At 45.6% G+C, this 18,166-nt stretch overlaps 1 protein-coding gene across 1 annotated transcript in view; it reads left to right on the forward strand.

The window, feature by feature from the left end:
- Positions 1-421: 421 nt before the first annotated feature.
- Positions 422-18,166, forward strand: part of VWF (von Willebrand factor) — a 304,519-nt gene continuing 286,774 nt past the window's right edge. The window contains exons 1-3 of the mRNA XM_088478900.1: positions 422-456; positions 1,311-1,362; positions 3,786-3,953. Of these exons, the coding sequence (XP_088335026.1) occupies positions 1,311-1,362; positions 3,786-3,953 (220 nt within the window). The 5' untranslated portion in view covers positions 422-456. The remainder of the gene's footprint in view (positions 457-1,310; positions 1,363-3,785; positions 3,954-18,166) is intronic.

Raw genomic sequence — 18,166 nt, forward strand, 5'->3', positions numbered from 1 at the left:
GATATGTTGTTTTACTATTTATTTTTAATATTTGAAGTGTTTTTTTATCAAAATGAAATCATCAATATTGACCTGTCAAAGCCACATGTATGTCTTCTTTTGTTTGCTCATCGGTATTAAGAACTGAATTCCAACATAAAACCAATAAGAGTCTAAATCACTCACAAATGTTTTTTTTTTTTTCAGTCGTTTCCTTTCATTGTCCATGTCTTGTAATTAAGCCAACTGATTTTCCTGATAGCAGCTTTACACCATTGTGTTTAGATTCTGGCGGATGTAACACTCACCATTTATCTTTCCTTTTAATGAACAAAAGTTCCTGCCATAAGTATACATAAGATGTCAAACTTCTAGGTGCCTGTACTTCTTTCCAGCAGTGAAGGAATACAGGAGTCATGGGATGCTGAACATTGAGACCTCCAACAATCGGTTTGGGAATTTGTCATCTCAAAAAAAGTGAGTTTCTTAAAAGTGAGATTCTTAAACATACATGTAAATTAGATAAATGTCCAACTACTAAAACTAAACTACCATATATATATATATACATATATATATATATATATATATATATATATATAAAATGTCTACTTTTAGCGTAGACATTTTGACTGCCTTATGACCTGTCTTCTTTGTTAGTGTATATCTGTACATTTTACAAATTTCCCTGTGTGAACAGTTTGTGCTAATAATAATAATAATACAAATTAAGAAAAATAATAATAATAGAAACATTTAATTTTCAAAATTTTGGTGCATGCATCAGTAATAAATATATATATATATTTTTTTACTAAATATTTATTATATTGTAGTTTTCAGACTTTCTGCATTGTCCTTTTTTAATTGCTGTTTACAAAATTTGTCACTATTTGTATATACATAATTTATTTAACTTAATTATGAATTTTAACAATTACATTTTAAATCTTCTGAATTATAGCAATCAATAATTAGAATTGTCAGTTTGAATACCATATTTAAAAGGAACTCAATTTTAATTTAACAAGTAACAATGGACACTGCTAACAATGTAATAAGTGGCATTTACACAGTGTTGTATTTTATTTAATTATTTCTGCCACCTAAAATAACTTGTGTTGTGTCTGTAACCACCATCTTCAATAAATATACTGCTGTCATTATTGATAAATTGCACTTTAGTAACAGATTGCAGCTCATTAGAGCCATTAATCATCAGTAAGTCGATTTTATTTTATTTAGCCATTACAATGAGGTGATTATCATTATCATGTAAACTTGTGCTATTTTTTATGCCAAATAATGTGTAATATATGTGTATCACACAGATGAGTTACCTGCAGCTGATCGTTTTGGTGGTGATCTGCTGTCTCCCGCCAGGTAAGTGAAGTATCATTATAACAAGTGAAAATTAATGAAAGCTAAATACTTTTGCTAGAACAACATTCGCACTCACTGTACACTGCCCAGGTCTCTTTCTGGAAGTAATTAACGAGACTTCCAGAAAGTTTGGTATAATAATTATTACCCAACTAATCAGAAATATAATTCTAATTACCCAACTAATATCAGAAAATATTATTCTAATTACCCAACTAATATCAAGAATGTACTGTCATTTTGGTTGCAATTCTCCTACCTTTTTAAACTGTAGCACCTATATCTCTGTAATGAGTTTTATCCAAACACTTGCTATGCTAGATTTAACATGTCTACTTATTGGCAATCCCACCTTCTCTCATGAAATACTATGATTCCTGTTTGTCTACTGTATGTAGTGTAGATGCTCTTTTCTGCCATTTAGTATTTTTTTTTCTATTCTAATTCATTTATTGTGGTTGCAATTTGAGTTGACCATAGATAAGTTCACATACAACTATCCTAAAATAACGGCTAATAGCCCTGTTTGGCACACTACAAACTTTCAGGTTGATATATCAAGCAGTGAAAATACTGGAGAATTGGACCAATGGAGAAGTTGCCCATAGCAACCAATCAGCATCTACCTATCATTTTATAGAGTGTACTAAATGCTTCCTCAAAGCTGATTCGCTGCTATGGGCAACATCTCCACTGGTCCACTTCTCCACTGTTTTCATTGCTTTATACATCAACTCCTTTCCCACTGGAATGCCAGGTCGCACCCAGGATTTTGTACACGAGTCCATCCCGGCTGCGACCCGGCTGAGACCCTTTTCAGACTCGCAGCCCGACCCTGCTTATTGCTGGTTCGAAGACATCACCGCCGTCACACACAGAGCTGGCGCATGCAGATGACATCATCTCCAAGTGCTGGCTCTTCCTATGCTGTGAACGGGTCCCAGGTCACATTGACCCAGGTTACCCATTCACACTGCAACTTGAACGGGTGGGAACCCATGTTCTACCCTGCTGGTTACCCGGGTTGAAATGCTGGGTCGCTTGACCTGGGTTATTTCAACTGGGCCCTTTCACACTGCACAATAACCCGGGTTGCTGTGCATTCACGTGAACTGATCCGGGTTATTGCTGGCAGTGTGAAAGGGATATTAGTGACAAAGCCACGCCATACATCACATCATACACTTTTATATAAAATATGCGTTTTATTCGCGTCACTAATCTGACAAAATTACAATGCACGGGTGCCATGGACACTGGCATTGGCATTGCATGCAGCTGCTTTGTGCAATTCAGACTGTAATCTGGATAAAAAGGCAAAAGACTGAGGACCTATACGAGAGAGTGGCGCCATGCAAAATCACGTCACGCTGTAATTGCTTAATATATGACTTAATACCAATTCCTTTGCAACAAAAATAATGATCCTAAGTGGCCAGGAAATTAATAAGCGACTTTGGGCCTCATTTATTAACGGGTTTTATCACTCACAATGAGTGATAAAACTCGTTGTGTATGATAAATGATGCTCCAGCCAATCCGCTCCCAACTGTCATTTTTCAAACAGATGACAGTTGGGAGCTGATTGGCTGGTGCACCATTATCAGAGGCAATGAGCTTTATCACACGTTGTGAATGATAAAACTTGTTTATAAATGAGGCCCTTTGTATGCAGTTCTGATGCTAAATTCAGGAAAACGTATGAAAGTCTGGGACTTGCTACTCATGGCGGGACAGTCAAGTTGCGCTATGTATCTCACGCAAAAAGGATTGGGGACTGAGGAAACATCTGTATGTTCAAAGAGTCTGACAAATATTAAATATCAGTGTCGCTAAATGGTCTACTGAAATTTATAACAGGTAATATTATATAATAGATCTAGGATCTGTTCTAATCAACATTTGACCTCTGTTTTGGTTATTATTAGTTGGTTTGTAACATTGTGTGACACCTTCAAAATATATTTCTGTATCGTGACAAATTAAAGCGAGCTATGGGATTTCAACTGATGAATTATTAGGTTTGATAAGTAGATGAGCAGGACATTCATGTTCTCGGAACAGACCAATGGCTACAATATTGTCAGTAACTGTATTTAGAGCCTTGACTCAAAACTGAGCAAGGCCTTTATCCATAGAAAGTGGGAGCACTAGCACCTGGTGCATGGCAAAATTCCAGCTCTAGGTAACCCCAAATTTTGGGTGTGGGTCATTTTTTAAAAACTAGTCCAGTAGTAACCAATTAGACATTTGCATTTTATTGACACTATTATAAAGAAATTGCATTTGGAACAGAGTTGGTGGCTGTGGTTTACAGCATCTCTATCCCATGCACCAGTTTGCACAAATGTGCCCTATTATTCTCCTATGAATTTTTGCATTTCTTTACATGGAGTAATACTTGATATTTTGACCTTTTGTAGGAACACCTCTGGATGTGTTTGGAAAACCAGACTGGTCATTGCTTTCGAGATGCAGTCTTTTTGGAGAAAGCCACATTAGAACATTTGACGGAACATTCTATGATTTCATTGGAGACTGCAGTTACATGCTGGCTGGAGACTGTCATAAACATTCGTTCTCACTCTTAGGTATGTAGGCACAGGATTGTGACAATCTATTAGTTTGACTACATCATATGTGCATTGTAAACTAGACATTTTAGCATTTAGATCAAGTACAAAATCTGATGCCCCCTAGCCCTCAGCTGCAACCAAACTGTCCTATTGCATTCACTTCTATGTGCATCCCCTTTAGCTTTGTACCGTGGGCAGTTACTCCTCTTGTACAGCCCTAATTACTGCCGTGATCCACACTAATGGCATCACTGATGCATTGCGCACTGTGGAGCTGATTCAGACCCGCTCACTAGGACGCAATCGCTCGTAACGTGCCGATATTTGCAATCTGCGCATGCGTATGTATTGCCAGAGCCGTAACTAGACTTTCTGGAGCCCTGTGCCAGAAAGAGCATTGGCGCCCCCCTTATTTTTCAAAGGGACATAATGCACCCAAAAAAGGGCCATGGCTTCATGGGGAAGGGCCAGGGAAGAGATAGGAGAGGCCAGGAGATGCTGGGGGATGAAATAAGAGGAAGCTACAAGCAAGAATGATAATAAACAGAAATTAGACAGGCCCAAACAGCACCCCCTGCCCTGTGGTGCCCTGTGCGATGGCACCGGCCGCACTACCCTAGCTACGGCCCTGTGTATCGCAATGCGCATGCATGAACCTCTGTGAAAGATCAGGAAGCGCTCGCATCCCAGCATAGACAGCCCAGTTGAATGAGTGACAGGAGAAGCCATTTGTGAGTCGTAACAAGGGCAGGCCACTAGAAACGGGGGAGTGGAGCTATGAATGCAGGCGTGCCTGAGTGTTTCAACGCCGATTCAGAGGCGTGCATAATTAACAGACAGCGTCATTGTATACGTCACCTGGTTGTATTTCACACTGAAGTGATCGCAGTGCTTGCGGAAGGGTATACTGTAGTCAGGTGAACAAGCCCGACTGTGGTGAAACGTGCGTACTGTCTCTCTGACACTTCCCCGCGGCAGGGGGAGAGTGTTTGCGGCAGGCAGCAGGCTCCTCTGAGACGGATTCTCTTCAAGTCGGGTATTTCTCTTTCAAATGGGTCGCGACTTACCCCGATGGTGCATCCGACCAGGGCCGGCCGGCCCATTACGCCGGGTACGCAGCCGCGTACGGCGCCAAGTTGTAAGGGTGTCACCTGTCCCGACGCTGTGCTGCTGTCCCCCAAAGCCGCCGGAGTTACAATGAGTCACACTGACTCATATGCCACTGCGCAGCGGCAGCCAGCTAACGCTGCTGCCGGAACATCGGCCCATACTTTGTTGATTTACAGCAGGCCGGGCATGACTGGAGGTGGAGGAGTGGCCGCTCTCTTCTCCTCCCCTCTCCTGAGCTCCTCCCCCTCAGAGTGACACAGCTTAAGAGTCTGTGTCCGGCTGGTAGAGGAGGAGGGGCCACGCTCTCCCCACTCCTCCCCTCCAACCCCAGATTCCTCTGGCTGTGCTGCTGCTTGGACGCCGAGGATCTAACATCACGAACTCGTGACCATCCTCGGCGTGAATTCCAAGGTTAGGAGGAGCCATCCACGCGCTGCAGTCCCAGGTAAGACAATTTAATTTCTTTTGTATTTATCATGCACTGGCCGTCACCCTCTTCCTGTCATCACCCTGTCACTGTCACCCATTGGTCATTCTTTCTTTCCCTGTCACCCACAGCTGTCACCGTCTCCTGGCGTCACCCTCTCCCTGTCACCTAGTACTGCCACCCTCTCCCTGTCACCTAGTACTGCCACCCTCTCCCTGTCATCACCCTCTCCCTGTTGTCACCCTCTCCCTGTCATCACCCTCTCCCTGTTGTCACCCTCTCCCTGTCGTCACCCTCTGTCAAATAGTGCTGTCACCCTCTGTCACCTAGTACTGCCACCCTCTCCCTGTCGTCACCCTCTGTCATATAGTGCTGTCACCCTCTGTCACCTAGTGCTGTCACCCTCTCCCTGTCATCACCCTCTGTCATATAGTGCTGTCACCCTCTGTCACCTAGTGCTGTCACCCTCTCCCTGTCGTCACCCTCTGTCATATAGTGCTGTCACCCTCTGTCACCTAGTGCTGTCACCCTCTCCCTGTCGTCTCCCTCCCCCTGTCACCTAGTGCGGTTGCCCTCACTCTGTCGTCACCCTCTCCCTGTCACCCACTGGTTGTCTCCCTCTGCCTGCCGTCACCCTATCCCTTTCACCCATTGGTCACTCTGTCATCACCCTCTGTCACCTAGTTCTGTCACCCTCTCCCTGTCATCACTCTCTCCCTGTCACCTAGTGCGGTTGCTCTCACTCTGTCGTCACCCTCTCCCTGTCACCCACTGGCAGTCTTCCTCTCCCTGTCACCCACTGGTTGTCTCCCTCTGCCTGTCATCACCCTGTCCCTTTCACCCATTGTTTATTTTCTTCCTGTCACCCACTGCTTTCACTGTCTCTTGGCATCACCCACTGCTGTCACCCTCTCCCTGTCACCCTTTGTCACCCTCTCTCCGTCACCCAGTACTGTCACTCTTTCCCTGTCGTCACCCTTTCCCTGTCGTCACCCTTTCCCTGTCACCTAGTGCTTTCACCCTCTCCGTCATCACTCTTTCCCTGTCACCCTCTGTCTGTCGTGCAGTGTGCTGTCGCCCTCACGCTGTCGTCATTCTCTCCGTCACCCTCACCCTGTCATCATCCTCTACCTGTCACCTTCTTCCTCTCACCCTCTCTCTGTCACCCACTCCCTGTTACCTAGTGCTGTCACCCTCTCCCTGTCACCCACTGGCTGTCTCCCTCTCCCTGAATATGTTTCTTAGGGTGTATTTGTAGCTTAACACCCAGGGTGGTCCTGCTGTATAGGGGTCCTTTAACACTTCATACATTTTTATGTGGCGGTCTATGTGTGTGTGTCTATGAGTGTGTTTAATTATTTTCATGTAGGGCCTATGTGTGTGTTTTTTTTTTCATGCAAATCCTATATGTTTTATTACTTTTATGTGGATGCTAATGTGTGTGGTGTTTTCTCATGTGGGGATCTATGTGCGGTTTTTTTTTTCTGCAAAGTGATATCTGTTTTATTTTCACATGGGGGCAGAATGTGTTTTGATTTTTTTTAATGTGGAGCCTATGGCCCTGATTCAGAGCTGGTCGCTCTGACAGAGCGCTCGCTCTGAATCAGGGCCAGTCTTTTTTTTTTTAGAACGGCCTCCTGGCCGCTCGCATAGTTGTGGGTGACCACCCACAGCTATAGCAAGCGGCCAGGAAGATGGTCGCAATGGTCAAAATCATCGCGACCATCGGGCTTGCGATGAGACCCTTGTGGTAAGGTCTCGTTGCCGCAAACCCCAGAGTGATTTCGGCTCTAACAGAGCCAAAATCTCTCCCACTGACATCAAGTGATGTCAGTGGGGCCGGCCCCAACCGGAGGCGTTCACATGGGAACGCCTCCGTTTGGGCAGCCACTCCCCCGGCCCACCCACCTAAGGGGGCGTGCTGTCACTCAACATCGACAGCACGCCCCCTTTGGTATGAGACCCGGAGTGACAGATTACCCGTCGCTATCCGGGTCTCAGGCATGCGCATGACGGAGCCGGCTCCGTCGTGCGCATGCACTCTGGGCCACCATTGACCCAGTTGCGATCGCTCAGCGCTTGCGACCGGGTCTGAATCAGGCCCAATGTGCTTTATTATTTTTATGTGGGGGCCTACGTATGTGTTTTTTTATCATGTGGGGCCCCACACAGTGGAGGTTAATGTGTGTGTTTTTTTTTTTCCCTCTTTTGGGTCCATTGTATATTATTAATAAGGATTCTGTATTTTCTGATGCAGGAAAAGGTCCATGTGGGGTGACAGCATTAGTTACTACACTCGGTTACACCAATCTTAGAGACGCCACCGAGTATAGTATTAAATTATAGCCATGTGTATATAAAGCTGGTATTTTGATCTATAGCTTCCATTTTATCATTGGTACATTATTACATGCACTCCCGATATTTCACACACCGAAATATGAGGCTTTATTTCAACAAGGGGCACCAAAATCTATATCGTAACAGGGTCCGCCTAACACCATACATGGGCGCACTGTCCCCCACGACTCCCTTCTGTTTCCAATGGTGTTGCCGTGTGTTCCTCTCTCATCCCAGGTTCACTTAATTTAAAGACCTGGGAAAGCAGAAGGAACTGGACCCTCACACCGTACCTAACCATTTATCTGTCCTTTTTGAACCTCTTTGGTTTTTGGCTGCCAGCTCATTTATTTATAGCAGTGTTTATGTATTTCCCCCAGTTGTTTTTCCATGAAGTATAAATAATAATCACAGGAGACAGGGGCTGCAACATTGTATACATGACTAGATGTGCCATTTATTTATTGTCTATTATTTGTTTCTAATACATTATACTGAATTGCTGGCATTTATGGTTGAGAGAAAGGCAGAGATAAAACAAACTATCTCTTATATAACAAAAGTATATCGAGAATATATCTGTCCTGTATATGTATATGTCCTGCATTGTTTTGTATTACTATTAACTGTTTTTCTTGTGTGCTCATTTATGTACTGTGTAAGGCGCTGCGGAACCTTTGTGGCGCCATATAAATAAAGGATAATAATAATAATAATAATAATAATATATACTATATCTGCAACATTTATCAAAACCGGTTTTAGAAGCATTATAGTGTTTAAATTCTAATTTATGTGTATGTTGGTTGCATATAGAGCTACTACAGAAATGAATTAATGAAGAAAGGGAGTGAATGTACTAACTGCTAAACCTGCCTATTTTACCCATTAGGGGATATATTGTTAATGATTAAATATGATCACTACAAAGTAATTATTTTATACACAATTACAGAATGTCTAATATTTATGTGTGCTTATTGATGGGTATGGTATGTATGTGTGCTTATTGATGGATATGATATGTACAGTATGTGTGCTTATTGATGGATATGATATGTACAGTATGTGTGCTTATTGATGGATATGATATGTACGTGTGCTTATTGATGGATAGGATAGGTATGTGTGCTTATTGATGGATAGGATATGTATGTGTGCTTATTGATGGATAGGATATGTATGTGTGCTTATTGATGGATAGGATAGGTATGTGTGCTTATTGATGGATAGGATAGGTATGTGTGCTTATTGATGGATATGGTATGTATGTGTGCTTATTGATGGATATGGTATGTATGTGTGCTTATTGATGGATATGGTATGTATGTGTGCTTATTGATGGATAGGATAGGTATGTGTGCTTATTGATGGATAGGGTATGTATGTGTGCTTATTGATGGATGTGATATGTATGTGTGCTTATTGATGGATAGGATATGTATGTGTGCTTATTGATGGGTATGGTATGTATTAGGGGTGTGCACCGGCCACTTTTCGTGTTTTGTGTTTTGGTTTTGGATCTGGATCTTTCTTCGTGTTTTGGATCTGGATTGGTTTTGCCAAAACCACCCTTCCGTGTTTTGGGTTCTGGGTTTTGTGTTTTGGATCTGTATTTTTTTTTAAAAAAGCATAAAAACAGCTAAAATCACAGAATTTGTAGGTTTTTCTGCTCCTATGCTATTATTAACCTCAATAACCTTAATTTCCACTCATTTCCAGTCTATTCTGAACACCTCACACCTCACAATAGTGTTTTTATGTCCAAAACGTTGCACCGAGGTAGCTGGATGACTATGCTAAGCGACACGAGTGGGCGGCACAAACACGTGACCCATCTAGGCGTGAAACTGCAGTGGCAGACAGGATGGCAGTTTGAAAAACTAGGCCCCAAACTGTACATAATGCAAAGAAAAAAAAGAGGTGCAAGATGGAATTGTCCTTGGGCCCTCCCACCCACCCTTATGTTGTATAAACAGGACATGCACACTTTAACAAACCAATCATTTCAGCGCCAGGGTCTGCCACACAACTGTGGCTGAAATGATTGGTTCGTTTGGGCCCCCACAAAACAAGCTGGCAATTAATGTGTCCCTGCACAAACTGGCTCTATGGAGGCAAGATGTCATCCTCATCCTCCTCATCCACCGATTCCTCACCCTCTTCAGTGTGTACATCCTCATCCTCACAAAGTATTAACTCGTCCCCACTTGAATCCACCACCACAGGTCCCTCTGTACCTTCTGGAGGCTGGTCTCCCTGGAAGAGCTGATAATTCATTTTGATGAACATCATCTTCTCCACATTCTGTGGAAGCAACCTCCTACGCCTTTCGCTGACAAGGTTCCCGGCTGCACTAAACACTCTTTCGGAGTACACACTGGAGGGGGGGCAACTCAGGTAAAATAGAGCCAGTTTGTACAGGGGCCTCCAAATTGCCTCTTTTTCCTGCCAGTACAGGTATGGACTGTCTGCCATGCCTACTTGGATGCTGTCACCGATGTAATCCTCCACCATTCTGTCAATGGTGACAGTATCATATGCAGTGACAGTAGACATGTCAGAAATTGTTGCCAGGTCCTTCAGTCCGGACCAGATGTCCAAACTTGGTCCTGCCTGCCCTGCATCACCGCCAGCGGGTTGCTTAGGATACCTAAGTTTTTTCCTGGCAGCCCCAGTTGCAGGAGAAAATGAAGAAGGAGCCGTTGACGTGTCACGTTCCGCTTCAGCTGACAGTGTGTTCACCAGCAGGTCTTTGCACCTCTGCAGGCTTGTGTCGGCCGGAAAGAGAGACACCACATAGGCTTTAAACCTAGGATCGAGCACGGTGGCCAAAACGTAGTGGTCTGATTTCAACAGATTGACCACCCTGGAATCCTGGCAAAGCGAATGAAGGGCTTCATCCACAAGTCCCACATGCCGAGCGGAATCGCTCCATCTTAGCTCCTCCTTCACTTTCTCCAGCTGCTTCTGCAAAAGCCTGATGAGGGGAATGACCTGACTCAAGTTGGCAGTGTCTGAACTGACTTCACGTGTGGCAAGTTCGAAGGGCTGGAGAACCTTGCACAACACGGAAATCATTCTCCACTGCGCTTGAGTCAGGTGCATACCCCCTCCTTTGCCTATGTCATAGGTGGATGTATAGGCTTGTATGGCCTTTTGCTGCTCCTCCATCCTCTGAAGCATATAGAGGGTTGAGTTCCACCGCGTCACAACCTCTTGCTTCAGGTGATGGCGGGGCAGGTTCAAGAGTGTTTGCTGGCGCTCCAGTCTTCGGCACGCAGTCGCTGAATGGCGAAAGTGGCCAGAAATTTTTCGGGCCACCCAAAGCGTCTCCTGCACGCCCCTGTCGCTTTTCAGAAAATTCTGCACCACCAAGTTTATTGTGTGAGCAAAACATGGGACGTGCTGGAATTTGCCCAGATGTAATGCCCGCACAATATTGGTGGCGTTGTCAGATATCACAAATCCCCAGGAGAGTCTAAGTGGGGTAAGCCACTGGGCGATGATTTCCCTCAGTTTCTCTAAGAGGTTGTCGGCGGTGTGCCTCTTACTGAAACCGGTGATACACAGCGTAGCCTGCCTTGTAACGAGCTGGCATTTCTGAGATGCTGCTACTGGTGATGCTGCTGCTGTTGCTGCGTAAGGTGATACATCTACCCAGTGGGCTGTCACAGTCATATAGTCCTTAGTCTGCCCTGTTCCACTTGTCCACATGTCCGTGGTTAAGTGGACATTGTGTACAACGGCATTTTTCAGGACACTGAGGACACTTTTTCTGACGTTTCTGTACAGTCTCGGTATCGCCTGCCTAGTGAAGTGGAATCTAGACGGGATTTGGAACCGGGGACACACTACCTCCATCAATTGTCTAAATCCCACTGCACTAATGGCGGATACCGGACGCACGTCTAACACCAACATAGCAGTCAAGGCCTCAGTTATACGTTTTGCTTCAGGATGACTGCTGTCGTACTTCATCCTCCTCGCTAAGGACTGTTGGAGGGTCAATTGTTTAGTAAAAGTAGTGGTGTTCCTACTTCCTCTCTGGGATGATGAACGACTCCCAGCAGCAGCAACAGCAGCAGCGGCAGCAGTAGGCGTAGCAATGCAGGATCCTCCAGAGGAATCCCGGATAGGAGAGTCAGTCATGCCAGTGACATGGCCTGCAGGACTACTTCCGATCCTGACTAAGGAGGAAATTGACGAGGAGGGAGTTGACGGTGTGGTTTGCAGGCGCTTGGAAACAACAGGACAACGGGATTTAGGTGTCCCTGGACTGCTTACGGTCTTAGCCAAAGTTTCTGAACTTGACAGTAACTTTTTATGAACGCGCTGCAGGTGCCGTATAAGGGAGGATGTTCCTAGGTGGTTGACGTCCCTACCCCTACTTATTTCACCTTTACATATGGTACATATGGCAAGACAGTTGTTGTCCGGATTTGGATAGAAATATTGCCAGACCAAAGAGGTGGAATGTTTGGTCTTCTGCCCAGGCATGACCGTGATGGGCTTTTTCATCCCACGGACAACAACTGTCTCCCCCGGAGCCTGATTTAAACAAACCACATCACCATCAGAATCCTCCTCGCCAACTTCCTCCTCAGCGCCAGCTACACCAGTATCCTCATCCTGTTGTACTTCAACAGTGACATCTTCAATTTGCATATCAGCAAGTGGACTGTGGGTGCTCCTTTCAGCACTTGCAGGGGGCGTGCAAATGGTGGAAAGAGCCACCTCTTCCCGTCCAGTGCTGGGAAGGTCAGGCATGGCAACCACCACCACACTTGGACTCTCCTTGGGGATTTGTGATATCTTCTTAGAAAGCACAGTTCTTCGCTGTGCTTTTGCCAGCTTAACTCTTTTGATTTTTTTAGTGGGAGGAGGGCTTCCATCGTCATGTGAAGCTGAACCACTAGTCATGAACATACTAGGGATCGACCTTAGCCGTTCCTTGCCACTCCGTGTCGTAAATGGCATATTGGCAAGTTTACGTTTCTCTTCAGCTGATTTAAATGTCTTTTTCAAGGTCATTTTCCTGAACTTTGCCATTTGGGATTGTATGTGCCCTCTACTATGACATTGGGCATCGGCCTTGGCAGACGACGTTGATGGCATGTTATCGTCTATGTCATGACTAGTGGCAGCAGCTTCAGCACTAGGAGGAAGTGGTTCTTGATCTTTCTCTATTTTATTTTTATCGGAGAAAGTTTGGTCCTCCATTTATGTTATATCGATTTGATATATACGGGCGGCTAAACACAGAAAATAATTTTTTTTTTGGTTTGGACTGGAGTGTACTTTGTGGGTTACAGCACCCTTTAACGGTCAAGCCAGCCGGCCCTTTACTTATGACACAGGCGCACGCTTGGCACTACTTTGTTGATGCACGTGCGGCTACTGCGCACACAATTCACAAACACAGAAAATAATTTTTTTTTGGTTTGGACTGGAGTGTACTTTCGGGGGTTACAGCACCCTTTAACGGTCAAGCCAGCCAGCCCTTTACTTATGACACAGGCGCACGCTTGGCACTACTTTGTTGATGCACGTGCGGCTACTGCGCACACAATTCACAAACACAGAAAATTATTTTTTTTTTGGTTTGGACTGGAGTGTACTTTCGGGGGTTACAGCACCCTTAACGGTCAAGCCAGCCGGCCCTTTACTTATGACACAGGTGCACGCTTGGCACTACTTTGTTGATGCACGTGCGGCTACTGCGCACACAATTCACAAACACAGAAAATAATTTTTTTTTTGGTTTGGACTGGAGTGTACTTTCGGGGGTTACAGCACCCTTTAACGGTCAAGCCAGCCGGCCCTTTACTTATGACACAGGCGCACGCTTGGCACTACTTTGTTGATGCACGTGCGGCTACTGCGCACACAATTCACAAACACAGAAAATAATTTTTTTTTTGGTTTGGACTGGAGTGTACTTTCGGGGGTTACAGCACCCTTAACGGTCAAGCCAGCTGGCCCTTTACTTATGACACAGGCGCACGCTTGGCACTACTTTGTTGATGCACGTGCGGCTACTGCGCACACAATTCACAAACACAGAAAATAATTTTTTTTTGGTTTGGACTGGAGTGTACTTTCGGGGGTTACAGCACCCTTTAACGGTCAAGCCAGCCGGCCCTTTACTTATGACACAGGCGCACGCTTGGCACTACTTTGTTGATGCACGTGCGGCTACTGCGCACACAATTCACAAACACAGAAAATAATTTTTTTTTGGTTTGGACTGGAGTGTACTTTCGGGGGTTACAGCACCCTTTAACGGTCAAGCCAGCCGGCCCTTTACTTATGACACAGGCGCACGCTTGGCACTACTTTGTTGATGCACGTGCGGCTACTGCGCACACAATTCACAAACACAGAAAATAATTTTTTTTTGGTTTGGACTGGAGTGTACTTTCGGGGGTTACAGCACCCTTAACGGTCAAGCCAGCCGGCCCTTTACTTATGACACAGGCGCACGCTTGGCACTACTTTGTTGATGCACGTGCGGCTACTGCGCACACAATTCACAAACACAGAAAATAATTTTTTTTTGGTTTGGACTGGAGTGTACTTTCGGGGGTTACAGCACCCTTTAACGGTCAAGCCAGCCGGCCCTTTACTTATGACACAGGCGCACGCTTGGCACTACTTTGTTGATGCACGTGCGGCTACTGCGCACACAATTCACAAACACAGAAAATAAATTTTTTTTGGTTTGGACTGGAGTGTACTTTCGGGGGTTACAGCACCCTTTAACGGTCAAGCCAGCCGGCCCTTTACTTAAGACACAGGCGCACGCTTGGCACTACTTTGTTGATGCACGTGCGGCTACTGCGCACACAATTCACAAACACAGAAAATAATTTTTTTTTGGTTTGGACTGGAGTGTACTTTCGGGGGTTACAGCACCCTTTAACGGTCAAGCCAGCCGGCCCTTTACTTATGACACAGGCGCACGCTTGGCACTACTTTGTTGATGCACGTGCGGCTACTGCGCACACAATTCACAAACACAGAAAATAATTTTTTTTTTGGTTTGGACTGGAGTGTACTTTGGGGGTTACAGCACCCTTTAACGGTCAAGCCAGCCGGCCCTTTACTTATGACACAGGCGCACGCTTGGCACTACTTTGTTGATGCACGTGCGGCTACTGCGCACACAATTCACAAACACAGAAAATAATTTTTTTTTTGGTTTGGACTGGAGTGTACTTTCGGGGGTTACAGCACCCTTAACGGTCAAGCCAGCCGGCCCTTTACTTATGACACAGGTGCACGCTTGGCACTACTTTGTTGATGCACGTGCGGCTACTGCGCACACAATTCACAAACACAGAAAATAATTTTTTTTTGGTTTGGACTGGAGTGTACTTTCGGGGGTTACAGCACCCTTTAATGGTCAAGCCAGCCGGCCCTTTACTTATGACACAGGCGCACGCTTGGCACTACTTTGTTGATGCACGTGCGGCTACTGCGCACACAATTCACAAACACAGAAAATAATTTTTTTTTTGGTTTGGACTGGAGTGTACTTTGGGGGTTACAGCACCCTTTAACGGTCAAGCCAGCCGGCCCTTTACTTATGACACAGGCGCACGCTTGGCACTACTTTGTTGATGCACGTGCGGCTACTGCGCACACAATTCACAAACACAGAAAATAATTTTTTTTTTGGTTTGGACTGGAGTGTACTTTCGGGGGCTACAGCACCCTTAACGGTCAAGCCAGCCGGCCCTTTACTTATGACACAGGTGCACGCTTGGCACTACTTTGTTGATGCACGTGCGGCTACTGCGCACACAATTCACAAACACAGAAAATAATTTTTTTTTTGGTTTGGACTGGAGTGTACTTTCGGGGGTTACAGCACCCTTAACGGTCAAGCCAGCCGGCCCTTTACTTATGACACAGGCGCACGCTTGGCACTACTTTGTTGATGCACGTGCGGCTACTGCGCACACAATTCACAAACACAGAAAATAATTTTTTTTTTGGTTTGGACTGGAGTGTACTTTCGGGGGTTACAGCACCCTTAACGGTCAAGCCAGCCGGCCCTTTACTTATGACACAGGCGCACGCTTGGCACTACTTTGTTGATGCACGTGCGGCTACTGCGCACACAATTCACAAACACAGAAAATAATTTTTTTTTGGTTTGGACTGGAGTGTACTTTCGGGGGTTACAGCACCCTTTAACGGTCAAGCCAGCCGGCCCTTTACTTATGACACAGGCGCACGCTTGGCACTACTTTGTTGATGCACGTGCGGCTACTGCGCACACAATTCACAAACACAGAAAATAATTTTTTTTTTGGTTTGGACTGGAGTGTACTTTCGGGGGTTACAGCACCCTTAACGGTCAAGCCAGCCGGCCCTTTACTTATGACACAGGTGCACGCTTGGCACTACTTTGTTGATGCACGTGCGGCTACTGCGCACACAATTCACAAACACAGAAAATAATTTTTTTTTGGTTTGGACTGGAGTGTACTTTCGGGGGTTACAGCACCCTTTAATGGTCAAGCCAGCCGGCCCTTTACTTATGACACAGGCGCACGCTTGGCACTACTTTGTTGATGCACGTGCGGCTACTGCGCACACAATTCACAAACACAGAAAATTATTTTTTTTTTGGTTTGGACTGGAGTGTACTTTGGGGGTTACAGCACCCTTTAACGGTCAAGCCAGCCGGACCTTTACTTATGACACAGGCGCACGCTTGGCACTACTTTGTTGATGCACGTGCGGCTACTGCGCACACAATTCACAAACACAGAAAATAATTTTTTTTTTGGTTTGGACTGGAGTGTACTTTCGGGGGTTACAGCACCCTTTAATGGTCAAGCCAGCCGGCCCTTTACTTATGACACAGGCGCACGCTTGGCACTACTTTGTTGATGCACGTGCGGCTACTGCGCATACAATTCACAAACACAGAAAATTATTTTTTTTTTGGTTTGGACTGGAGTGTACTTTGGGGGTTACAGCACCCTTTAACGGTCAAGCCAGCCGGACCTTTACTTATGACACAGGCGCACGCTTGGCACTACTTTGTTGATGCACGTGCGGCTACTGCGCACACAATTCACAAACACAGAAAATAATTTTTTTTTTGGTTTGGACTGGAGTGTACTTTCGGGGGTTACAGCACCCTTAACGGTCAAGCCAGCCGGCCCTTTACTTATGACACAGGTGCACGCTTGGCACTACTTTGTTGATGCACGTGCGGCTACTGCGCACACAATTCACAAACACAGAAAATAATTTTTTTTTTGGTTTGGACTGGAGTGTACTTTCGGGGGTTACAGCACCCTTAACGGTCAAGCCAGCCGGCCCTTTACTTATGACACAGGCGCACGCTTGGCACTACTTTGTTGATGCACGTGCGGCTACTGCGCACACAATTCACAAACACAGAAAATAATTTTTTTTTTGGTTTGGACTGGAGTGTACTTTCGGGGGTTACAGCACCCTTAACGGTCAAGCCAGCCGGCCCTTTACTTATGACACAGGCGCACGCTTGGCACTACTTTGTTGATGCACGTGCGGCTACTGCGCACACAATACACAAACACAGAAAATAATTTTTTTTTGGTTTGGACTGGAGTGTACTTTCGGGGGTTACAGCACCCTTTAACGGTCAAGCCAGCCGGCCCTTTACTTATGACACAGGCGCACGCTTGGCACTACTTTGTTGATGCACGTGCGGCTACTGCGCACACAATTCACAAACACAGAAAATATATTATTTTTTTAGCACTTGGGGGGAGCACCCCTGATGGACAGAGCACCCCCTGGACAACACTACAGCACTCCTTTAGGACTGGGACACTGCACAGGACTTTGGAGTGGACACAGCCCCTATGGAGAACTGACTGCACAACACAGTCCAGCCAGCCCCTATGGACTTTGAAGTAGTGGACACAGCCCCTATTAACAACAGCAGCACAGCACAACACAGCCAGCCCCTATGGACTTTGAAGTAGTGGACAACAGCAGCACTACACTACACTACACTACACTACACTACACAGCCCTAACTCCCACCCTCCCTCTTCACTGTCCACAGCCGAGTGAGAAAATGGCGCCGACGCGGGTACCTTATATAGGATCCAAAACCCGCGAGACTCGGAAGGCGGGATGATGACGTTTTGCCTCGATTTCAGATCCGAGTCAGGCGGGAAAAGTCGAGCCTGACTCGGATCGGACTCGGATCGGGGGGGCTCGGGGGGGTTCGGATTTCAGAAATCCGAACCCGCTCACCCCTAGTATGTATGTGTGCTTATTGATGGATAGGATATGTATGTGTGCTTATTGATGGATATGGTATGTATTAGGGGTG

The sequence above is a fragment of the Taudactylus pleione genome, unplaced genomic scaffold, assembly GCF_031769625.1.
Source record: "Taudactylus pleione unplaced genomic scaffold, aTauple2 ptg000225l, whole genome shotgun sequence".
NCBI lineage: Eukaryota > Metazoa > Chordata > Amphibia > Anura > Myobatrachidae > Taudactylus > Taudactylus pleione.